Source organism: Tursiops truncatus, chromosome 8 (assembly GCF_011762595.2).
Source record: "Tursiops truncatus isolate mTurTru1 chromosome 8, mTurTru1.mat.Y, whole genome shotgun sequence".
Classification (NCBI taxonomy): Eukaryota; Metazoa; Chordata; class Mammalia; order Artiodactyla; family Delphinidae; genus Tursiops; species Tursiops truncatus.
The window spans coordinates 62,629,159-62,652,519 of record NC_047041.1 but is presented as its reverse complement, the minus strand read 5'-3'; the positions used below and the strand labels follow the sequence as shown (position 1 = coordinate 62,652,519).

Below are 23,361 nucleotides of genomic sequence, written 5' to 3'. Positions count from 1 at the left end.
CTGAGGATCTATGCTCCTGAAGGCCATCACAACTTCCAATTTCTCCATGAATTTTCTTAGAACTGCTTCAGTCCACACAGATCCCTTGTGAACACGCTGTGCTCCACAATCGAACACTAGCTGAAAATGAACTGTAATTCCAACACTGTAGCAGCCTATGTCTCCCATTTTAAAAATCCCTGTCATACTCTCTCCTGCTAAGATTAAGGACAGGAGAGACAAACCTCCTCCATGACAATGACAGCTTATTACTGTTATTCTCTCTCAGTTTAGTCACTCACTTACCAGAACTACAACTGGCACTCTGACAGAGGTTGGAGCAACAGCTGGAACATTCCTTAGCAGGAAGATGGGTAGCTGGTGGGAACACAAGAAAACACCAGTACCAATGCTGTAAATGGTTTATTTCTCTCCTGCTCAGAACAAAAGCAGCAGTTCATCAGCTACTTTGAGTTGGGACCCAAAAAGGGTATTGGAGGCTAACTACAAGTCCCAGAATTAGAGGGCTCACAATGGCATCTGTGTAGCTGTTAGGGCTGGAAATAAAGCCACCATCATGGTGTAAGTGTTCCTTCCTCATAATTTGCTAATATCAAAACTTTCAAGTGCCTACCAATTTCATTACTTTCACCACACACTTAAAAGAAAATCTCTGCAACATTGGCTTACTACTTTTAGTGCTATACCTCAACTTCCAAGGTTAGATTTTTTTCTGATCCTTAAGCCCAGGTCTAAAATGATCCCTAAATCTTTCTTACTGATACCAATTACTTACATGAACTATAATTTGCTCAAGTATGCCAACACTGAAGCAGATGACTATGAATCCCTCAAACACAATGATTAAAAATGATCATATGAAATTCCAACATATTCTTCTTAAAAAATTAGAGGTAGGTTCTTGAAACTTCACAAGAACCCAAATTAAGATAAAAATTCAAAGAAAGGCAGAATAAAGAGCTCTAATGATCAATGTACTTTGACCCCCTTCACATCTTAAAACCTTATCTTTAGGCCTTTTATCACCACAAATTGAGGAGACTATATTGAGAAGTTAGGGATAACTTGGGTTTTGAACAGGGAAACAGATCATGATTAAGAAAAAAGGGCACAAAGAGTTTCATAGTTGAATCAACAGAAGAGACTGCAGAATTAAAACAAGAATGCTATTTCAAAAGGAAGACACAATTAAAATCAACATGTAATTCACTAACTTTAGTATATATACCAAATGAAATTTCAAGATGTTCAAACCAATTAGCTTAAATTTCCCAAGCCTTTTCTACTTCTCAAAACTCTACAGGAATTGAGAGAGATACTTACTCATAATTTTTCACAAGCTGATAGAGGCAAAGAAGAATTCCTAGCCAACATGCACTGTTATCAGACTGAAGGTAAAAGCCAATTTTGTCCACAATGGCAGTCCAGCGACTCGGATAATCATGCTTAATGATATGATGAATGCATGTAGTAAGCTGTACCCTAAAAGTCAAAAATAAACAATAAGCAGGAAGAAATGCTACCTCAAGTTTTGTTAACTCATATAAAGAAAAAGGCTGTTTAGACAAAAATAAGTAAGTCACTAAGCAAAAACTGTTACTACTGACTCAAAAGAAACCCAACAATGTTACAAATGCAAGTGATTTTATTTTTATTTTTCATCCCCATCATCAGCTGACAGGTTTCATTTAGAACATCAACTATTCTCATTAAAAATTCTACAAAATCGGGCTTCCCTGGTGGCGCAGTGGTTGAGAGTCCGCCTGCTGATGCAGGGGACACGGGTTCGTGCCCCGGTCTGGGAAGATCCCACATGCCGCGGAGCGGCTGGGCCCGTGAGCCATGGCCGCTGAGCCTGTGCGTCCGGAGCCTGTGCTCCGCAATGGGAGAGGCCACACAGTGAGAGGCCCGCGTATCGCAAAAAAAAAAAAAAAAATCTACAAAATCAAGGGTCAGGACAGGAACAAAGACGCAGATATAGAGAATGGACTTGAGGACACAGGGAGAGGGAAGGGTAAGCTGGGACAAAGTGAGAGAGTGGCATGGACTTATATATACTACCAAATGTAAGCTAGTGGGAAGCAGCCGCATAGCACAGGGAGATCAGCTTGGTGCTTTCTGACCACCTAGAGGGGTGGGATAGGGAGGGTGGGAGGGAGACGCAAGAGGGAGGAGATATGGGGATATATGTATACATATAGTTGATTGACTTTGTCATAAAGCAGAAACTAACACACCACTGTAAAGCAATTATACTCCAATAAAGATGTTAAAAAAAAATTCTACAAAATCATACACAATGAGCTTTCAAATATCAAAAGACTATACAATATAAAGTATATGACAGTATTCTATAACTTTCCATACTCTCTTTCATCTGATCATAGTATGTTTCACAAGTTTTACATGAAGTTTTGGTTTTTAATAAATATAAACTGTAGCAAGAAAATAAAACAAAAAAGAATTCCCCTGTAACTGCATTTGTTAAGTTTTGTGCCACAAAAAATGACAGATTTTTATGTTCTGAAAAGATCCCCTCTTCTGCATCCCTCCAAAGCCCGCAAATTATATATCTGCAACAAAGGTTAAGTTTAAAACATATACATACCTGATGAGCTCAGGAGAGTGGATAATGGCTTCTACAATATTTTCTCGAATACAATGTCGATCTTCTTCTGGAATAGTATAAGGGGATATATCCCCTGGTGCCGTTTCCCGATCAGGCCAATACTGTGTTATCATATTTTTCAAATAGATAACACCTAAAATATAGATCAATTTGACAAAAGAAAGTGAAAGCACTGTAAATATCCCTGTGTCTACACCTCAATTTATTTCTGTCAGACCAAACATTGCTAGGAAAGCTAACCTTTTAAAATCAAAATACTATACTCTATAATTTTAAAAGTTGATAAAACACAAGTTTAATGCTCAGCTACAGTAATCACCCACAAAGTTATTATTAAACATACAGTCTAAGAGAACTCTGCAAACTACAAACAAAATTGTTTTTACAACACATTTATACACAACACTTTTCATCCCTGTTTTCTGTAGGAAAGCTGTTTTACCAAATCCGCTTTCTAAATGAAGCCTCTAAAAACAAAACCACACACATATACCAAGTTTCTATAATTAATAACTCTGTCATACAGACTGAATGTATAACCCTAACCCCCTAACCAGAAACCCTAACCCCCAATGTGATGAGGGGATGAGGGCTTTAATAGGGTGATCAGCTAATGAGGGCTCTGCCCTCACGAATGGGATTAATGCCCTTATAAGAGACCCTAGAGAGCTTCTTCCTCTTCTACCATGCGAGGGTCTATGAACCAGAAAGTAGGTCCTCGGAGACCAAATCTGCCAGTGCCTTAATTCTGGACTTCTCAGCCTCCAGAACTGTGATAAATAAATTTGTTGTTTATAAGCCATCCAGTCTATGGTATTCTGTTAGAGCAGCTCAAAGTGACTAACACACACACAGGTTGTTATTTTTAATCATAGAAAAATTACAGTATATAAAGATTCTCAGTCAATAAATTTAAGTATTTCAATCATACACCACAATCATACCAATTCAAATTCGTGTTATTTTATGGGAGAATTTGCTATGTTCAAAAATTACAGACTACTACCTTCTGTCAGTTATCATACTGCCGCCTTGCACATTGCTAGCTCCTTCTGTCAGTTATCATACTGCTAGCCTGCACATTGCTAGTTAACTCTAACTGAACTACTTGGTAATAATGCTTTTTATCCTGACCCCTCCACCCAAATGAGAGAGAAAGAGAATCCTCGAACACAAATGTACAGAATGTATAGGAAAGGGAAATTATTCAAAATTAATTTCTAAATTCTGCAAAACACTGATTCTTCTCTGATTAGTAATTAACACTTACCTGGAGTCTTGTACCTATTCAAACAAGGATAACTGATACAAATATGATTTTTATATTCTACTTTGGTTTATCTTGGAAATTAAAATAATACCCCATCTTACAGCATTTCAAAAAAGATTACAACTACATATTAAAATATCCTTCAACAAAAGCTTTAAGATAACCTACATCTACAGTCAAGAACACTGATTCAGCATGTGGGACTGACATATTTCAGATTAATACTATTTTATTCTTTAGTTCCAAAACAGAACTCAGATAAAAATTAAGACTTGATATAGCCCCTATGTCTTCCAGATATAGCCTCTGAGTACTTCTTTCCAACAAAATGCACAAAGGAAGTGAATATATATACTTATTTGTACACTTTTGATTCAGTATTTTTAAAAGTGTTTGCTTGAACAAAACACATAAACAGGTGAGAACTGCACTGAAAGAACCTCGTGATTCACAGTCTACTCCATCCAGAATGCTTGAGTTCTACTACAAAGACAGAATGAATGCATCTTTCAAAGTCTAGCAGATAAAACCATCATATACCATGTACTACAAAATATCATTCAATTATTACAAGGATGTAATAAATTTTAAAGTAATGATTATATTTTGAAAATTAGGACCAATTTCATAGTTTGGTTGCTTCTGGTTTTGTACATACTAATAAACAACTTTCTAGAATTTAATTTTGCTAATACACATAATCAAGTTTCTAATGTGTTAAGGTCCCTCCTAAATGCCAAATGCTTTCAACATCTTAGTAAAATTTTGAGATTTAAAGGCAAAGATTCTTATCTAAAAAAATAACTAAATGGGAAAATGTTAACTTCATTAGTAAAAAAGAACTGACAGTTAAAATAAACAAAGCGACCTTTTCCTATTTAACTAGAAAATTTTTTTAAAGATTTACTGCTGACCAGGGTTCAGCAAAATTACTGTATTTTATAGGCACAAAAAATGTCCCATTTTTGTGCTACTTATATACCAATTTAAAAAAATCATAAACAACTTACATTGATTCATTCATTTACTGAGTACCTGCACTGTGTCAGGCAATACCTTAGGCACTGGGAATACAATTGTTAATCAAACAGACCTGAGATTAAATTCCAACAACTGAGAAATGGTTCACTGCATATGGCACATTATTGTAAATTATTTAGCCATTAAAACATAACTTTTAAGATAAACACTATGTAGAGAAAAGGAATGTGCTTACTATACATTAAATATCGTAAGCAAAAAAAATTCTTTTAATAAAACTGGTGTAGGGAAAAAGAACAGCAAGAAATAACCCCAGAATATAACTGGTTTTTCTAGAATAGTAAGGTTATTGGCACTTTATATTTCCTATAAGAAATACATCTGCAAATAAATTAAACAACAAGCATTAAAGAGGTCAATTCCATTATTCTGCAGACTAACAGATGATATCAGGAGCAGTATGCCACATTTTCATAGACTCTGATACTGAGGGAATTACTCAATATTTTGTTGAAACTGGAACTAAGAAACAGTACCTTTTAAATGGTTAAAATAAAATAGTAAAAGCAAACAGCTGGAGGTTTGTATCTTAGAATCATCCATCATGGAAGAAAACAGGGAATATGGAGACTCTTTCAATAAACCCCATCAACTTCTCCTTCCAGCTTCTTTTTTAATTCAGTGAAATATCACATTCCTTTAAACTCTGTCACCAGATATCAAGGCACTTGTGGCAGTTTGTAGTAAACACAAGGGAGCAAACCAATTTTCAGTGAAGAAAATCACTGAAGGGCCTTCCCAGGATACTTCTGCTACTCAACTATGAACCTCTGAAATGATATTATTTACATATATCCAAGAAAATAATTCAGGAAACTTGCCTGCCTGTCTCACAGGTAAATCCAGTTGTTCCGACATAGTAATCTGAAGCAGTGTTGAAACAAAATTCAGAGACTTGTGTGCCTACAAATAAAAAAATACATTTTAAATTTCTGCAAATAAATATTCTCAGTACTCTATTTCACTGCTTGGCTGGCACAAAAGGCTCTCCTCCACAAGTTGATTCCAGCCTTATTTCCTATCACTCACATATAAGGAACTCAAAAAATTCAGTAACCTAACTCCTAAAACTTTTGTATGTTTGCATTTGCCTGTGTACCATTGCACTTCTGACCTACACTGGTGGCAGCAGCTCAAAAACAGTGTCTTTTGTGATACCTATTTCCTCAATTCAGTAATAATTTCTCCAGAGACATTCTATGAAGTGGCTAGACAAAAATTAAACAAGTAAAAATTAACAGCCTGAGGGGCGGTTTCCAAGGTGCTAATAACGTTTCTTTCTTTTTTTAAAAAAATCATTTATTTATTTAATTATTATTTTGAGGGGGGGGCTGCGTTGGGTCTTTGTTGCTGCGCGCGGGCTTTCTCTAGTTGTGGCAAGCAGGGGCTACTCTGCGTTGCGGTGCGTGGGCTTCTCATTGCAGTGGCTTCTCTTGTTGCGGAGCACGGGCTCTAGAGCATAGGCTCAGTAGATGTGGCGCACAGGCTTAGTTGCTCCGAGGCATGTGGGATCTTCCCAGACCAGGGCTTGAACTCACCATGTCCCCTGTGTTGGCAGGCAGATTCTTAACCACTGCGCCACCAGGGAAGCCCGACGTTTTATTTCTTAACACGTCTGTTTTATAAAAGTGTGTCCAGTTTGTGAAAACTAATCAACTGTATCCTCACGATCACTTTTCTATATGCATATTTCAATAGGAAATTTAAATGAAGAGCTTTGAACATACAATAAAAGTAGGATACAAACTATACGATAATTTAGCAAATATATTTACATGAATATACAATGCAACATACACAAAAAACAAGGAAATACACCAAAAATGCTAATAAGTTGTATCTGGGATGGTAAGATTATAGAGGAACTATTGTATATGTTATTTTCTATTATCCAAATTTTATGCTATGATCCTGGGTTACTTTCATTAACAGTATAAAAGTTATTTAATAATTCCTAAATTTGCCATATTTGATTTTGATTTATTAATAAAGAACTGAAATCTCTTCTCATATGTGCTCTCATTCCCTCTCCCCCAATATAACCATTTCCTATAATGTTATCTCCTCCTTCCAGCCCAAGTTTTAGTATTTTTCTGCATGTGTTCGCATGGACACTAGTGATTTTTATTTTAGTTTCTTCCTTACAGACTTTTTTTTTCATATCTTTATTGGAGTATAAATGCTTTACAATGTTGTATTAGTTTCTGTTGTACAACAAAGTGAATCAGCTATATGTATACATATATCCCCATATCCCCTCATCCCTCTTAAGCCTCCCTCCCACCCTCCCTATCCCATCCCTCTAGGTCATCACAAAGCATCGAGTTGATCTCCCTGTGCTACTCAGCAGCTTCCCACTAGCCATCCATTTTACATTTGGTAGTGTATATATGTCAATGCTACTCTCTCATGCATTCTACAAACACATTCTTAGAAACAGAAAAATTTCCCTTTGGATATAAAAAAATGTCTTTCACATTAGACCCAGAGTGATACTTTGCTCATTCAGTCACTCCAAAAATTATTTATTTAGGTGTTCTTGGTGCAAAACACTAGGAGCTGAAAATACAAGGTTGAACGAGACAATGAATGAGTCTCCATGACCTCATGGAAACTTAACAGTGAAGGAAAACAAGACAAACAGGTAACTGCCATAAAGTATAATGGAAGAAACAGAAAACACTATGGAAGAATCAAAAGTAGAACTTCCTAACCCAGAAGTAATGCTTAAATTTAAGACCTGGACAGGAGCAGTTAGATGAAAGGGAGGAATTTACCCTTTCCAGTACTCCAAATAGATCTGAACACAGTTAACCATTATCACTTTCATGAAACACCCTTCCACCTACATAGTTCATACACCACTCTTCCTGGTATCTTCTCAGGCTCCTTTGCTTGCTTCTCATTCTATGTACAAATGCTAGAACATGGTGCAAGAACTCAGTCACAGGCCATCTTTTCTGCTCCCTAGCTGATTTCATCCAACTCCTGTCTTTAAATACTATCTATAAATCAAATATGTCATTTCCAGTCCAGGACACTCTAACAGACCTATTTAACATCCCTACCTTCATTGTCTCATAGGATTCTCAGACTTACTATGTTCAAATCATTTTTTTCCCCTAAAAGCTGTGACTCTACTTCCTTGTACCACCTCTCCCAACCCTTGTCATCACCATCCTCACAGTTATTCATGTCTGAAAACTGAACGTCATCTTTAATACTTCCTTCTTTTTTACCCCAATACAATATATCAGGCCCTATCAATTCTACATACAAAATGCTTGTATAATTATTATATCCACTTTCTCCATTCCCATTATCACCAACATAGTCCAAGTGACTATCATCTCTCTTGATGTAGCCATCTGCCCATTCTCTATTTAGCAGCCAATAATCTTTAAAATTGTAAACTAATCCCCTTTAACCAAACCTTTTAACAATTTTCTACTCTATCTCCTAAAGCCTAAAAGGCCCTGTGTTATCTTGCTCCTGCCTGTATCTTCAGCCTCATTTAAAGAAACCTTCTCGGGGCTTCCCTGGTGGTGCAGTGGTTAAGAATCCACCTGCCAATGCAGGGGACACGGGTTCGAGCCCGGGTTCAGGAAGATCCCACATGCCATGGAGCAACTAAGCCCATGCACCACAACTACTGAGCCTGTGCTATAGAGCCCACGAGACACAACTACTGAAGCCCGCACGCCTAGAGCCTGTGCTCCACAACAAGAGAAGCCAATGCAATGAGAAGCCCTCGCACAACAAGGAAGACCCAAGGCAGCCATAAATAAATAAATAATAAAGAAACCTTTTCACCCCCCACTGCCCCACCTTAGCAGCCTTCTTTAGGTCCTTTCAACAATACACATTACCCCATTGCAGAGTCTTTGTACATGCTGTGACTTTCTACCTACAACACTTCTCTCCAGTGCTCCACCAGAGTTAACTGGTCCACAGCTTCACATTCTTTGGGTCTCAGTTTAAACATTTCCTTAGAGAAGCATTTCCTCACTGATCACACTAGGGCTAAGCAGGGCTCCCTATTACTCTCATAAGCTCCAAGGTATTTTTACTTCATAATACTTATTACATATTTGTAATTATTATATTTGTAGCTGGTTTTATGTCTGCCTCTCCTATTAGACTTTAAGCTCCACTGAGAATAAGGACTTTACTGTATACCCAGTTCCTCATATGTTTGACATTCAAAATACTCAACGAATTTATTGAAAGAATAACAATGAATCAACAAAAAAAGGGGCTTTGGAAGCAGTTCTGATCACCTAGGGGCTGTGCAGAGTGAAAAAGCGTATTTATATTTTTAGACCGATGAGCCCACAAAGACCACTACTATGTCACTTTTTAGGCCATTAATATTACAGTAGGGGGCTTCCCTGGTGGCGCAGCGGTTGAGAGTCCGCCTACTGATGCAGGGGACACAGCTTCGTGCCCTGGTCCAGGAAGATCCCACATGCCGCGGAGCAGCTGGGCCCGTGAGGCATGGCCGCTGAGCCTGTGCGTCCGGAGCACAGGCTCCGCAACGGGAGAGGCCACAACAGTGAGAGGCCCGCATACCGCAAAAAAAAAAAAAAAAAAAAAATTACAGTAGGTATCTTGTCTCCCACATCAAACTGTGAACTCCTGGAATGAACTGCTAGAATCAGACAGTTATAAACATAAGTGATGTCACTTCCTACATTTTTAACTCTTGAGCAAGTTTGATTCAGCAAATCTAATTCTTAATTACCAAGTCAGTATAACAAAATCTACTTCACAGGATAGCTCTAAGGAATAAACACGGAAAGTATTTTGGCAAATATCAAGACATAACAAATGGGGAGTTCGCTGGTGGCCTGGTGGTTAGGATTCCGAGCTTTCACTACCATGGCCCAAGTTCAATCCCTGGTCGGGGAATTGAGATCCCACAAGCTGCGCAGTGTGGAAACACACACACACACAAAGAATTAGTACAAGTGGACAAGACAATCCTACCACAAAACAATATATGCAATACACCAAAGCACTGGTCAAGATGGGGGAAAAAAATGGAACACAGTGCTGGTAGACGTATAAAACGGTACAACCATTTTGGAAAACTGGCAGTATCTGACATGCACCTATCTTACAACCTAGCAATTTCCCCCTTATATATCCAAGAGAAATAAGTGCTTATGTTCACAATAATACCTGTCCATTAACAAGTGAATGTATAAACAAACTGTGGTACAATTCATACAATGAAATACTATACAATAAATTAAAAAAATAAAACCAACCTACAGAATCAAGCAATAATACAGATCTCAAAAATATGTTGAGAAAGAAGCCAGACTATATCACATACTATGTGATTCTATTAATGTGAAGTTTAACGACAGGCAAATCCAAGTTATAGTTAACAGAAGTCAGAAAAATGATAACCTGAAGACAAGTCTGAAGAGAAAATTCTAGGCCAATGGAAATGTTTTATCTATCTTATCTATCTTCCTACCTACCTACCTATCTTAATCTAGATGGTGGTACCTAGGTAAAAGCTGACTGAGCTGTACATATTTTTGAGCTCTGTGTTATATGTAAATTAACCCTCAATTAAAAGAAAAAGCCAACAACACTACTTTTACTTGAACATTCACAGCATTATTCATAAAAAAGTAGAAACAACCCAGATGTCCATCAACTGATGAATGGATAAGCAAAATGTGGCATATCCATACATTCATGTAACGTTATTCAGTAATAAAAGGAATGAAGTACTGACACTTGGTACAACATGTGTCAACCTTAAAAACATTATGCTGTGTGAAAGAAGCCAGTCACAAAAGACTACAGATGGTATGATTTCATATATATCAAATGTCCAGAATAGGCAAATCTATGAGCAAAAAGTAGCCTAGAGGGCTTCCCTGGTAGCGCAGTGGTTGAGAGTCCACCTGCAGATGTGGGGACACGGGTTCGTGCCCCGGTCCGGGAACATCCCACATGCCGCGGAGCGGCTGGGCCCGTGAGCCACGGCAACGGGAGAGGCCCGCGTACCGCAAAAAAAAAAAATGTAGCCTAGGACTGGAGGTGTAGGGCGGAATTAGGAGTAACCGCTTAATGGTATGGGGTTTCCTTTAGGGGTGATAAAAATGTTCTAAAGTTTGTAGTGATGGATGCATAACTGTGAATACACTAAAAATCACTGAACTGGATACTAAAGTGGCTAAAATCAATAAATTTATTTTAAAAAATCAACAAAACTAAACACTGAAAACAAGCACTTAGTTTATTACCCTATTATTTTAGGTCACTTTGAATGCCTTCATAAACAAACCAGCATAAATCCAAAAAGTACAACTGACCAAAAAAAAAAAAAGTTACTTTCAGACAACAGAGCTAGACTAATGGTAATAAAGAAAGGATATTTCTGTCAGCAGGAATAGCACAAGCAATCTCAACCTGGGACATCTATCTACTGGCCTCATCCAGCTGAAATCCCTAGTGCAGGTAGCCTTGTATTCTCCCTAAGAAGGTAACAAATGGACTTAAATTAGTACTAAATATTAAAGATCAGGTTCTCAAGAAAATTGAGACAGGAAGTAGGTTCGTAATCACTTAAGACTGGGATGGGGATTAACTACAAACTGCAAAGAGGCATCTTACTGGAATAATGGAAATGTTCCAAAACTGGATTGTGGTAATAGTATTATCTACCAAAAATCACTGATTCCACTTAAAACAGGTAAAGTTTACGATATGTAAATTATACCCCAATAAAGTTTAAAAACGGGAAAAAACCCCCATGGATCTGTACAACTGTAAAACACAGGACAAATAAAGATATATACTAACTATACAAGTTAGGAAAAAACTCTTTCAAGCATTGGGTAATCTCTAACAACTTTCTGGCATTCTTGGATATAGCAAACTATCACATATTTAGAAGAATTCCTATCACATGTTAACTATTACTATATTTATTAACTATCATAAATTTAAAGGTCTTCATGTTTTACACTATAAAAAATAAATTTAAGTAAAAATATCACTAGCATCAATTTTTATCACAAAGTTTGGCAAACACTGATTAGGCTTGAGAAGATGCTACAATAAATCTTTTATTAGTCAAAGTATCTGGCTTCTAGCAGTCAGAGAACCAGGAGAAATTAAGCAACAAATGGGTCATTATATATCATTAAGTAGAGCTAGAACTGCTAATACTCAGGTTTAAAAGCTGCTCACCATAACACAAAACTACCTTTCCAGACAACTTCTTACCTTCTCATGATCTGTCATCATGCCAAATAATTCAACGTTCATCCTTAACCCACCTCATCAAAATTCTTCAATAGCCCCAACTCCATCTCCATCTCCTTTAACTCCACTCCACTTACTAGTACTTACAACATGCCAGATACGACAGAGATAAAAGATCACCACTCTAAAGTAGGTTGGGAAATTAATTCTAATTAGACTGACAGGTTAAGTATTTTAGTTAGACCCTAAAGGATTTAAACCCACAGAGATGGAGAGAAAAGATTTTTAAAAGGAAAAGAAGTATGGGTTATGTTAAAGAGATTACTAGAAAAATGAAAGATAACAGTGGAAGACAAAAATGAATAGGTAGAGACTTCCCTCGTGGCGCAGTGCTTAAGAATCCGCTTGCCAATGCAGGGGACACGGGTTCTAGCCCTGGTCTGGGAAGATCCACATGTCACGGAGAAACTAAGCCCATGCACCACAAATACTGAGCCTGTGCTCTAGAGCCCATGAGCCACAACTACTGAGCCTGTGAGCCTCAACTACTGAAGCCCGTGTGCCTAGAGCCCGTGCTCTGCAACAAGAGAAGCCACCGCAATGAAAAGCCCGCGCACCGCAACAAAGAGTAGCCCCTGCTCGCCACAACTAAAGAAAGCCTGCGAGCAGCAACAGAGACCCAATGCAGCAAAAAATAAAAATAAATAAATCTATAAAAAAAATTATTCTTTAAAAAATGAATAGGTATATTGTGACCACATCAAGATCCATTAAGTGTGCACTTTTTTTGCAAGTTTTTACATGATCAGATCTATGCTGCAGGAAGAATAAGGTCCTGAAGCAGTATGAAGAATATAATTCTAGGATAGATGACTATTAAAACATTACAAGGGCTTCACTGGTGGCGCAGTGGTTGAGAGGCCGCCTGTCGATGCAGGGGACGCGGGTTTGTGCCCCGGTCCGGGATGATCCCACATGCCGCGGAGCGGCTGGGCCCATGAGCCATGGCCACTGAGCCTGTGCGTCTGGAGCCTGTGCTCCGCAACGGGAGAGGCCACAACAGTGAGAGGCCCGCGTACCATAAAAGAAAAAAAAAAATTACAAGTAGAAAATTATTATTACAACAGGTAATAACAGGCCTGAAAAACTTCTACTCCACAAGTAGCTCCCCTTACTCCCCAAAATAAGTCAAACTACAAAAGAAAAAAAAAACGAAAGACATACATATCACATAAACAAATTTCCCCTGACCCTACTACCTTTTTAACCTACAAACTTATTCCTACCCCCTTACTAGCATTTCACTCACTAACTCTGTAATCAGAAATTTTCTCCAAGGTTGCCAATATTTTTAAAGCTCCCCTCCCCTGCCCCCACCAAACTCATTTTGCTTTAACTTCCCTCATTTAGAAATATCAACAACCCTTTCTTTTTCTAACAGCTTTTTTACTTATTACAAAAGGAATTCATGTTCACTGGTAGAAAATTTATGAAATTTATTTATGGAACAAGGAAACTAAACCTACAACCAATCTTCTTACTTGAAATTCCTTTTCTTGGCGCCCTTTGGCTTTTCTGTACAATTCTCCCATCTCCTTTTCCCTATGTTTCTCAATGTCCCCAAAATGGGCATGGCCCAAAGGGTATGCAGCCCTCTAGTCCACCCCACACCTCTGGATCACACTCCCTTCCTCTCAATTCACCTGCAGAAGAAAAATCACTTTTCCATTACTGCTTTCTCTCCTAAACTTCAGTTCCGCATTCCCAATTGCCTACTAGACATTTTCTCCTTGGTGTTTCCAGCTCCTCGAACCAGACAGACTGTAGTCATGCTTTCTCCAATATCAATTTCCCTTCTAGACCCACATTTTCCAATGTAATCACCTAATGTCAATATCTTTTAAAGCTTACTTTAAGATGTAACTTTTTATTAATTCTCACCATTTTGTAATGTAACCAAACAGACCTTCAATTAGTTACTGTACTTTACATCATTTATAAGGAAGAGAGGCGCTTAAGGGCACTATGACATCAGAGTTTACATAAAATGAATACAATCAGGTAATTTCAAGAGCCAAGGAATTTCTACCCTCTGCTTTACTAGAGAAGTTGACAAAGGCAATTACTGTATCTATTTTACCTACATGAAATATGAGGCATAGTGAGGTTAAGGCAGTGTAGTGGTAAAACCGGGACCAGGCTGAGGCTCTTCACTGTGTCCTCCTGCCTTTCATTAAATTGCGGTAATGCTTTCCAACTAAGGAGTTTTTAAAAAACTTAATTATAAATTACTTAGCAACCAAAAAAAAAAAAAAGCGCCCACTTTAAATCAAGCTCATCTTTAACATGCCACTGACAGAAACAGTAAGTAAAATAATGCATGCATCTATTTCTGAAAAAGAAAATTTTCTTACAAATATTAATATGGTGTTACCTTTCTTTCAGATCTTTAACATGCTCTGTCACTGAATAACTTCCTGTCTAACAATCCAAGAATCCAGGAACTTTCCCTCTCCAAAATTCACAACAGGATCTACTTCATGATATTCCTAATTAAAGAATGTTAACCTGCTCAGACTACAAACTATTCTATCTTCCAAAAACATACACAATAACCTCATAAATATTTGCTGAATTTCTAGACTTGCTAAATTGTCCTATACATGTGCCGTCATTTTGCACTTTTCCAGACCTAAGATTTTCACTGATTAAACATTTCATAAGCCTTTAATAAAATAAAATCAAATTAACCAATTATAAATAATCACTTTCGGTTGTAACAGTAACCATCTGTGAAGACAGCAGATGTGACTTAGGTAGTTCGTGAATTTTAAAGATAAACAAAATATCAAGAAACTTATCAAAGCTATGTCCTCTTACTTTTTTCACATAAAGCACGTGAAAAGCAGCACTTCTGCCTACATAAGCATTTTACAGCAATTAAGCTTAGGAACTGAGGGTTTAAAAGAGATTTAAATGAGATTTATGGTTAGGAAAAATTTCAGTTTAAGGAGGTAAGAGGTTAACAGGAGGGGTGAGCAGCATGAGTAAAGGTTTGCATATAGAAAGGCTTCCACTGAAGAACACTGGCAGCTAAAGCAGGAAGAGAGCAGCGATATTGTTCTCTGTTATAATAATCTGCCAAAACCCTCCAGACATTATTTTCTTTATCTTACAAATGAAAAAAACAAGTATTTCTGAGTGTGTGTGTGTGCGCGCGTACAGATAGGAAAAGACAGTCTTTGTATTCAAGAGCAAATAGTCTGGAATATAAGAAACAATGTTGAATGAATACCAAATGCACATATTTTAGATTAGCTAAACAAATTTTAAAAAATTGCACTTCTAGATATACTAGAATATATAGTATAGAATTTAAATGAGAAGTGACAGATGTCTGTAACACAAACCTACTTTAACAATTCAAAGATGAGTATTCTTAACATTCTTAACATTATTCAAGGGCTTCCCTGGTGGCGCAGTGGTTAAGAATCCGCCTGCCAATGCACGGGACACGGGTTCAAGCCCTGGTCCGGGAGGATACCACATGTCGCGGAGCAACTAAGCCCATGTGCCACAACTACTGAGCCTGTGCTCTAGAGCCCACGAGCCACAACTACTCAAGCCTGAGTGCCTAGAGTCTGTGCTCCGCAACAAGAGAAGCCACCGCAATGAGAAGCCTGCAGACCGCAACGAAAAGTAGCCCGTGCTCGCCGCAACTAGAGAAAGCCTGCATGCAGCAACAAAGACCCAACTCAGCCAAAAATAAATAAATAAATATATTTAAAAAGAAAAACAAAAAAAATTTCTATTATTCAAGTTATTTCTCTTTGCACTCAACAAACATTTACTATAGAGAACCTATAATGTGGCAGGCACTGTGTTTATAAGAGTGCCAATTTTCATGCTGCAATAATGCTATCTACTAGTGAGCTCACTGTCCAAATAATATGTACTTGTGTTCTTTCTCCATCAGTGCTGATCATCTGCCACTGAGATGAACAACTACAAAGTTAGCAGACTGAGGTAGGAAATGAAATGTATTGCATGTCGGATTGGTTAATCAATTGGCACTTAAACAGTAATTCAAATAATCTGGAGAGAACTTAGTAGTTGCCAAACACTTTCCTAAAATTTTTACATTCATCGTCTCACTCAACCCACACAACACAATGACATACCATACTAACATAAGGAAAATGATGGTTAGAGGTTAAGTAACTTTAACACCCCACAGCTAGTGCAGAAATCTTTAGTTTAAAAAAAAAAAAAAGAAAATGGTTTTCTTCAGTCTTTGAGGCAAAGCTTGTTATACAAACATATTTCAAATTGGGACATGAGAGAGAACAATGGGTTCCAAATTACAGCAGAGGTTCAAAAAAATCAAAATTCATAACACACTACAGAGTAAGTGGGGAATACTAAAACAGATTTATCTTGAAAATATCTGCCAAAAAGAGTGTCCTTACTGTGGTCTTTAACAGTCTTATGGAACTTTATCTATATGTAACATAAAAAACATATAAACAGGGACTTCCCTGGTGGTACAGTGATTAAGAATCCGCCTGCCAATGCATGGGACACGGGTTCCAGCCCTGGTCCGGGAAGATACCACATGCCGCGGACCAACTAAGCCTGTGCGCCACAACTACTGAGCCTGCACTCTAGAGCCTGCAAGCCACAACTACTGAAGGCCGTACGCCTAGAGCCCGTGCTCTGCAACAAGAGAAGCCACCGCAATGAGAAGACCGTGCACAGTGACGAAAAGCAGCTCCCGTTCTCCGCAACTAGAGAAAGCCCGAGCGCAGCAACGAAGACCCAACACAGCTAAAAATAAACAAAATAAATAAATAAAATTAAAAAAGAAAAAAAGCACCCTTAAAATCCTTGAAGTGGAGGTAGTATAAGACATCTAAAGCCTATACTGTTCTCTATTATAACAGGAAGTCAGTAAAGCCTACCATTAACAAAGAATTGCAGTAACAAAACACAGTAATTCCTGACCTCATGAAACTCAAAAATTATACTGGGGAAACAATAAGTAAAATACATATGATAAATAAGTGACACAGAGAAAAATAAACAAGTGAAGGGAGACAGGGAGCATGGTAGTCAGGCCACTCCTTAGGGATACGGAGACAGTTGAACAGTGATAGAAGTTTCTGGGAGACAACTGAGTAAAAGGGGTTCCAAGCAGATGGAACAGTTAAGTGCAATAGCTGAGACAAAGGCACTTTTCGTTTTGTTTTTAAACCATCTGCACTCTAATACTTGGATAACATTTACAATTTTTATAGAGTTAGTGATTACTTCACTTAGCTGAAGAGATCCATTCAAATGGCAATGATCTTTTTCTTTTAGCTAAATGAACCAAAATGTAGCTTCAGTTGAATAAGACATCATGGACTGATTGGTTCACCCTATTTTATCTAAAGCAAGAAGAGCCTGCCAAAAATAAAATGCAACTTCCTCCTTCTTACTACAGTAAAGCTTCTTCAAGACTTATCTGGGATCTATTTCCTAAATCAAGGTTCTGCCACAAGAAAGTCAAAGCAAAAAGTATTCAAATGGAAGCACTTCATTAAAATGGAATCAAGATTAGAAATGAGAATAAATATTCTAATTAATAGAAAAGTTGTCTTAGGAAAATTACTAAAAAATCTAGGTGTAATGACAAAGAAATTTGCAAAATGTAAACATTTAACCATCACAGAAATACAGGTCAGATATCAAATTTTTTGAAAGAAAAGATAAGCAGTGTTCACTACTCCAGAGTATTTTAAAACCCTAACAGCAGCTTATGGGTTAAGTAATAAATGCTTTGAATACTATTTTGATTTATCTTCTAAAAACTAGCTTGTGAAATACTTACCCCAGGTCTCTACCACAAGATGTTAGTACATACAACTGAACATTCAATAACCTGATTGAGGAATAAATGAATTTCTAATTTGCAGAAAGTATCACTTACCCAATTTTTCTACAAGGGAACCAATTCTTTCAAATAACAATTTTTAAAATTAATAATTACACACAAGTATTTTAGTCAAAATAATGTGCTTTTAGGGCAAAGTCATGGTAGAAATCACTATGACTAAACTTTTAGTGTGTCTAGGTTTACATATGCATTAGCACATCATCAACAAAATAATGTTCATCTTAACCTGTGTCTATCACAAAACAAATCAAAATAAAAAGCAATCCACAACTCCCTCTATGGTTTAGTAATGGTTCAAAGTGGGAATTTCTTTCAACTCACTATTTTATATCCAAAAGAAATCTATCCTCCTCCCAAGGTGTCTTCGAGCCTAAGAATTTCAGCATCATTTTTGGCAAGATCTAATGGTCTTATTTACATATAAAATAGATTTAACTTTTCATTTTTAAATAATTTTACACTTAATTTGTCTATACTCCGTGGGCGGTCTTAAAATTTAAGTTCCTTGAGGCCAGGAATCTCTAAAACAGCATTGTACACTGAAGATGTTCAATTATCAGTATTCCTGGAAGTCAATATAAATGTTTTTAAATAATTTACCCACCAGCTAAGAAGAGCATAAACTGAATTTCTATTTTAACGAGGGACTTCTCTTTATGTAAAAAAAAAAAGTACACTAAACGTCACTAAAGCTGGGCAAATTCATAGGAAGGCATAGGAAGTGACAGCGATCATTTAAAGAAGCCTTTAAAATACTCACTAAAATATAAGTTACAGAAATTTAGAAACAAAGAATGAAACTGAAAAAAGTACAATAAAATACCCACATAATAAGGCTCTTTTCCAAAGGGTGGTCTCCTCCAAAAATATGGGTAAAAAAGAAACCAACGCTCAGAGAGTTGACATGGAGCTTGGCACGTTTCAAGGCACTCTGTCTTACATCGTCTCCCTTGACTGTCACAGCAAACCCTGTGGCCTAATTTTATGAATGGGAAAACTAAGCGTCGAAAGGTTAAGAGACTTGCCCAAGGTCAGTCAAGAAATTAGTGGTACAGCTCTAACTAGAAGGGTGCACTTCACCTGACACCTTGCACTAAATCGCGCTGCCTCCCCGACCGAGGCGTTAACAGAGTAGAAGAGCAGTGAATCAGACTCCCATGGGTATCCCGCACTCCCCGCACCCTGCCTAAGAAGCGGGGGCTCGCCTCTGAAAGCTGTCCCTAGCAGCTCAGCCGGAGAGGAGAAAGTTGTGCAGGTCACCGATCAGCCCAGGGAAGTGACAAGCTGACAGGCACAGCCCCCAGTGGGACTAGCTCTGCATTCCCAGGAGCCCCTCAGAATCCGGCGCCAGCGGGACTGCTACCGGAAACGTCTGAAAAACCTCCCGGTGACTTTCGCCCCCTCCTGGGCGCGAGGAACGAGCTGGGAATGAGCCAGAGGGCGGCCGGCCACCCGAGCCAGCCATGTGTCCAGCCCGTCACGCCCGCCTCGCCCTAGCCGGCTCCTCATGCCTCGACCGCAGCCAGAGGCCCAGCTCAGGATCCAACGCAAAGGCTGCCTTGGCCGCCGCCGCCACCACCGCCGCAGCAGCCTGAGGGCCCCGGCGTGGCACTCGCCGTCAGGTCCCCGCCCCACGGCTCCAGTTGGGCCCCTCAGCGACGCCGTCCCCGCCTCTGGCCAGGCCCGGAGGGCTCGGCCTGCCACAGTCCGCCCGCCCGCCCGCCCGCCGTCGCCGCCGCCAGCCCAGCGTCCTTACTTCATTGAGCTGGCGCTCCGCGGCCTCACGCAAGGCTGGGTCCATGGTGCCCCGCAGGGCCTCGATAATGGTGTTGGGGTCCATCGCAGGGCGGACGCAGTCAAACCCGGAGCTCGGGTGCTACTGGGCCAGGAATAGCGCCCCTCACTGCGCACATGGACCCGCCGCGCTCCGCAGCGGCAACCGGCGCGAAAGGAAAGAGAAGCGCCAAGGCCCCGGATAGAACCTCTTCTCTTCGGCGTGGAGGCGGGAGATGCTCCGGCCACTTCCTGTCGGCGCTCCCGTGGAGCACTTTGGGAGATGTAGTCCACTTGGGCAGTCCGCAGCCCACGTGGCCCTGAGCTGTCGCTCCTACAGACAAGACCTGTTCTTCAGAAAGAGAAAAATGTTCAAACTTCACAGAAAGAAAATTAAAACAATCAGTTACACATAGATTCCACATAATAATATACCTTTGGTAACCATAAGGTAAGGCTGATGCAATGTGTGATGCTAGTAGCTGTGTAATTGAAGGAAGCCTTTTGAAAAGCAATTTGAGATGTGTTACTAAATGCCATAAAAATGTTTATAATCTATGACCCAACTAATCCCATTTATGACACTTTATCCTAAGGAAATAACATAAAGGGTTAAATGACCTTTATGTGTAAAAGGTGTTTATCACATTACATATTTATAATCAAATACTAAAATTATGGGGTTTTTGGTTTGTTTGGTTTTTTTGTTTGTTTTTTGAGTATCCAAATTTTGGCACAGATCACCTCTAAATGCAGAATAAAAGTATAATCCCTATTAAAATCCACCTTCTTTAAACAGGCAAACATTTTCAGAAAGGTTAAATTAACTCGCCCAAGGTCACTTAGTAAGAGGTTTGCCTAGGATTTCAAACTAAGGATGTTTCTGTTTTCAAAGTTTTCATTCTCTCCAATGAATCACTCTGCCTCTCGAAAGAAATGTGGAACCGTAGGGGAATGGTTAAGCAAATTACAGGAATCCAGTCAATTAAATTTTTCACAGTCACCAAAAATTACAAATGTAACAACACTAAAATATTTATATATAGATACAGCTTTGTTACATAGACAAAAACTGGGAAACAAGGCTGGCAAATGAAAGTAACTGATTTTCTAGCATGGTGAGATTTTCAGTAATTTCCTTTCATACCTGTTATTGTTGTAATACAGTTATGTAAATGTATTTACTTAAAATGAATTATAAGCCTTCAAATACAATTTGTTAAAAGATCACTTATTGTTTTTACTTTACCAAAAGGAAAAAGGGAGACACAAAAGGCTTTCCCTGGAATAGTGGGCTTTGCAATATTAATCTCTTATGTGCCAGCCACTGTGCCTGGAAGTGAGGTATAATTATTCCTGATTTACCAATGCAGACTCCAGGGCTTAGATTGTGAAAGGTCATAAGGTTTTCATAATATAACCTGTAAGCTCTATCATTGTATTGATACAATCTGTTTAAGAATTTCATCTCCCTATTCCATCCCTCAAATGAAAGGGCCTTGAAAATAAAGATTATGTTTTAATTCACTTTTGAATCTTCACCTCCTATCACAGAGCTTGAATATCTACTAGGAGTTCAATAAATATTTTAGTGAATAAATGAAGAAAGGAATGAGTGAACTAGTAATGACTTTTAGTTGTCAGTGGCTGAGCCAGAATTGAAACCTCAGTCTTCATGATTCCAAAGCCAGTCCTCTTTGCATTACTACATAGCTATTTTAGACTCCAGCATTGACTTGTACATAATGGAATTGTGAAAATTACAGCATAACACAATGTATGTAAAAGCACTTGACACAAAGAAGGTGCTCCAAAAATGTTAATTCCCTGTGCCTGAAACTGAAATGGTGAAGGAGTATTGGGGGAAATATGGTTTTTAAGCTATAGTGCTGGGAACTGGGAGCCGGCAAGGTTTGCAGGTCTATAGCTGGAGTGGGGGCCTGTGTCTCATGCTTCAAAGAGAGTATAGCTCATAGGGTACTAGAACCTGTCTAGGGAGCCAGAGTTCCTTTATCCATACAAGGAGCTTGGCTCCACGACCCTTCAGGAGTTTAGTTGGCAGAGTGATTAGCACACCCAAATAATTTGTAGGGTTTTTTTTATTTTTAGCTAGTAACACACAAAATGTGACTTATATGACTGGAAATTTAGATGTCAGCTCCTCCAGGGCAGGGACCATATCTATCTATCTCTTTGTGGCAGACAAAGAAATGAGTGTCTGTTTGGAACTCCCTGGTGGTGCAGTAGTTAGGGCTCCGTGCTTCCACTGCAGGGAGCCCAGGTTCAATCCCTGGTTAGGGAACTAAAATCCTGCATTCAGCATGGTGCGGCGCGGCCAAAAAAAAAAAAAGAAAAGAAATAAGTGTGTGCTCAATAAATAAGTGTGTGAAGATTAAAAGAAAAAGCACCATGTTAGGGCTTCCCTGGTGGCGCAGTGTTTGAGCGTCCGCCTGCCGATGCAGGGGACACGGGTTCGTGCCCCGGTCCGGGAGGATCCCACATTCCGCGGAGCGGCTGGTCCCGTGAGCCATGGCCGCTGAGCCTGCGCGTCCGGAGCCTGTGCTCCGCAACGGGAGAGGCCACAACGGTGAGAGGCCCGCGTACAGCAAAAAAAAAAAAAGAGGAAATAATTCCATACCAGGCTCCCAAAATTATTCTCAGAATCCAATGAGGTTGGAAAGTGCTTTGTAATTATAAAGCTCAGTACAAACATAAATTGTTACTGGTATTAAGGAAAGGGCCGAGGAGAAAGGAAGGTAAGAGGGCAAGGAAGGAAAGTTAAAGAAAGTGAAGAAATGGGGACTTTCTGCAGAGCATCTTTCCCAGCAGTAAGTGTGCACTTTCAACAGTTTGGTACACAGATGTCCTTATAAAGCTTAGTATATGCAAGGAAAGGTAAAACACAACCTTGTATTGATACTGTCACATGAAGACCATTTTATTGCATTTCTTTTAAGTACACTGACCTACACAAAATTGAAGTTTATGACCTAAACCATATAAAAATTTTTAAAGATCAACTTCATCAAGGTATAATTTACATAAAATTCAATGAGTTTTCACAAAGTTATACACCCATGTAACACCACCATAATCGACATATAGATTCTAGCCATTAGCCCTTCCCAGTCACCTCTTACGTGCTCAGCCCTATGACACATATGCTTTCTATTCCTGTCAGATTTGCCTTTCCTAGAGTTTCATATAAATGGAAGCATTCAGTAAGCACTTTTTATGTCTGGCTTTTTTTTTTTTCCACTCACTGTAGCACTTCTGAGATTATTTCTACGATGTTGAGTACATCAGGTCATCCTTGTTGCTAAATGGCAGTCCATTGACTGGACGTACAACAATTATCCATTCATCTGTGGCCCTTTGAGTCATTTCCAGTTTTTGCCTATTGTGAATAAAGCTGATATGTACATTTGTTTACAAATCTTTGTGTGGATATATGTTTTCATATCTCTGGTAAATAGC

General features: G+C 38.8%; 1 protein-coding gene across 2 annotated transcripts in view; it reads right to left on the bottom strand.

The window, feature by feature from the left end:
* The window catches only part of IPO7 (importin 7), a 47,746-nt gene extending 27,663 nt beyond the window's left edge, over positions 1-20,083 (bottom strand). Inside the window, exons 1-4 of one of the 2 annotated variants that reach the window (XM_019948319.2) lie at positions 19,868-20,083; positions 5,762-5,843; positions 2,609-2,762; positions 1,324-1,482 (exon numbers count right to left, since the gene is read on the bottom strand). In XM_019948319.2, the coding sequence (XP_019803878.1) occupies positions 1,324-1,482; positions 2,609-2,762; positions 5,762-5,843; positions 19,868-19,951 (479 nt within the window). In that variant the 5' untranslated portion in view covers positions 19,952-20,083. The remainder of the gene's footprint in view (positions 1-1,323; positions 1,483-2,608; positions 2,763-5,761; positions 5,844-19,867) is intronic. The other variant, XM_019948318.3, reaches the window with a different exon arrangement.
* Between the last annotated feature and the right edge of the window lie 3,278 nt (positions 20,084-23,361).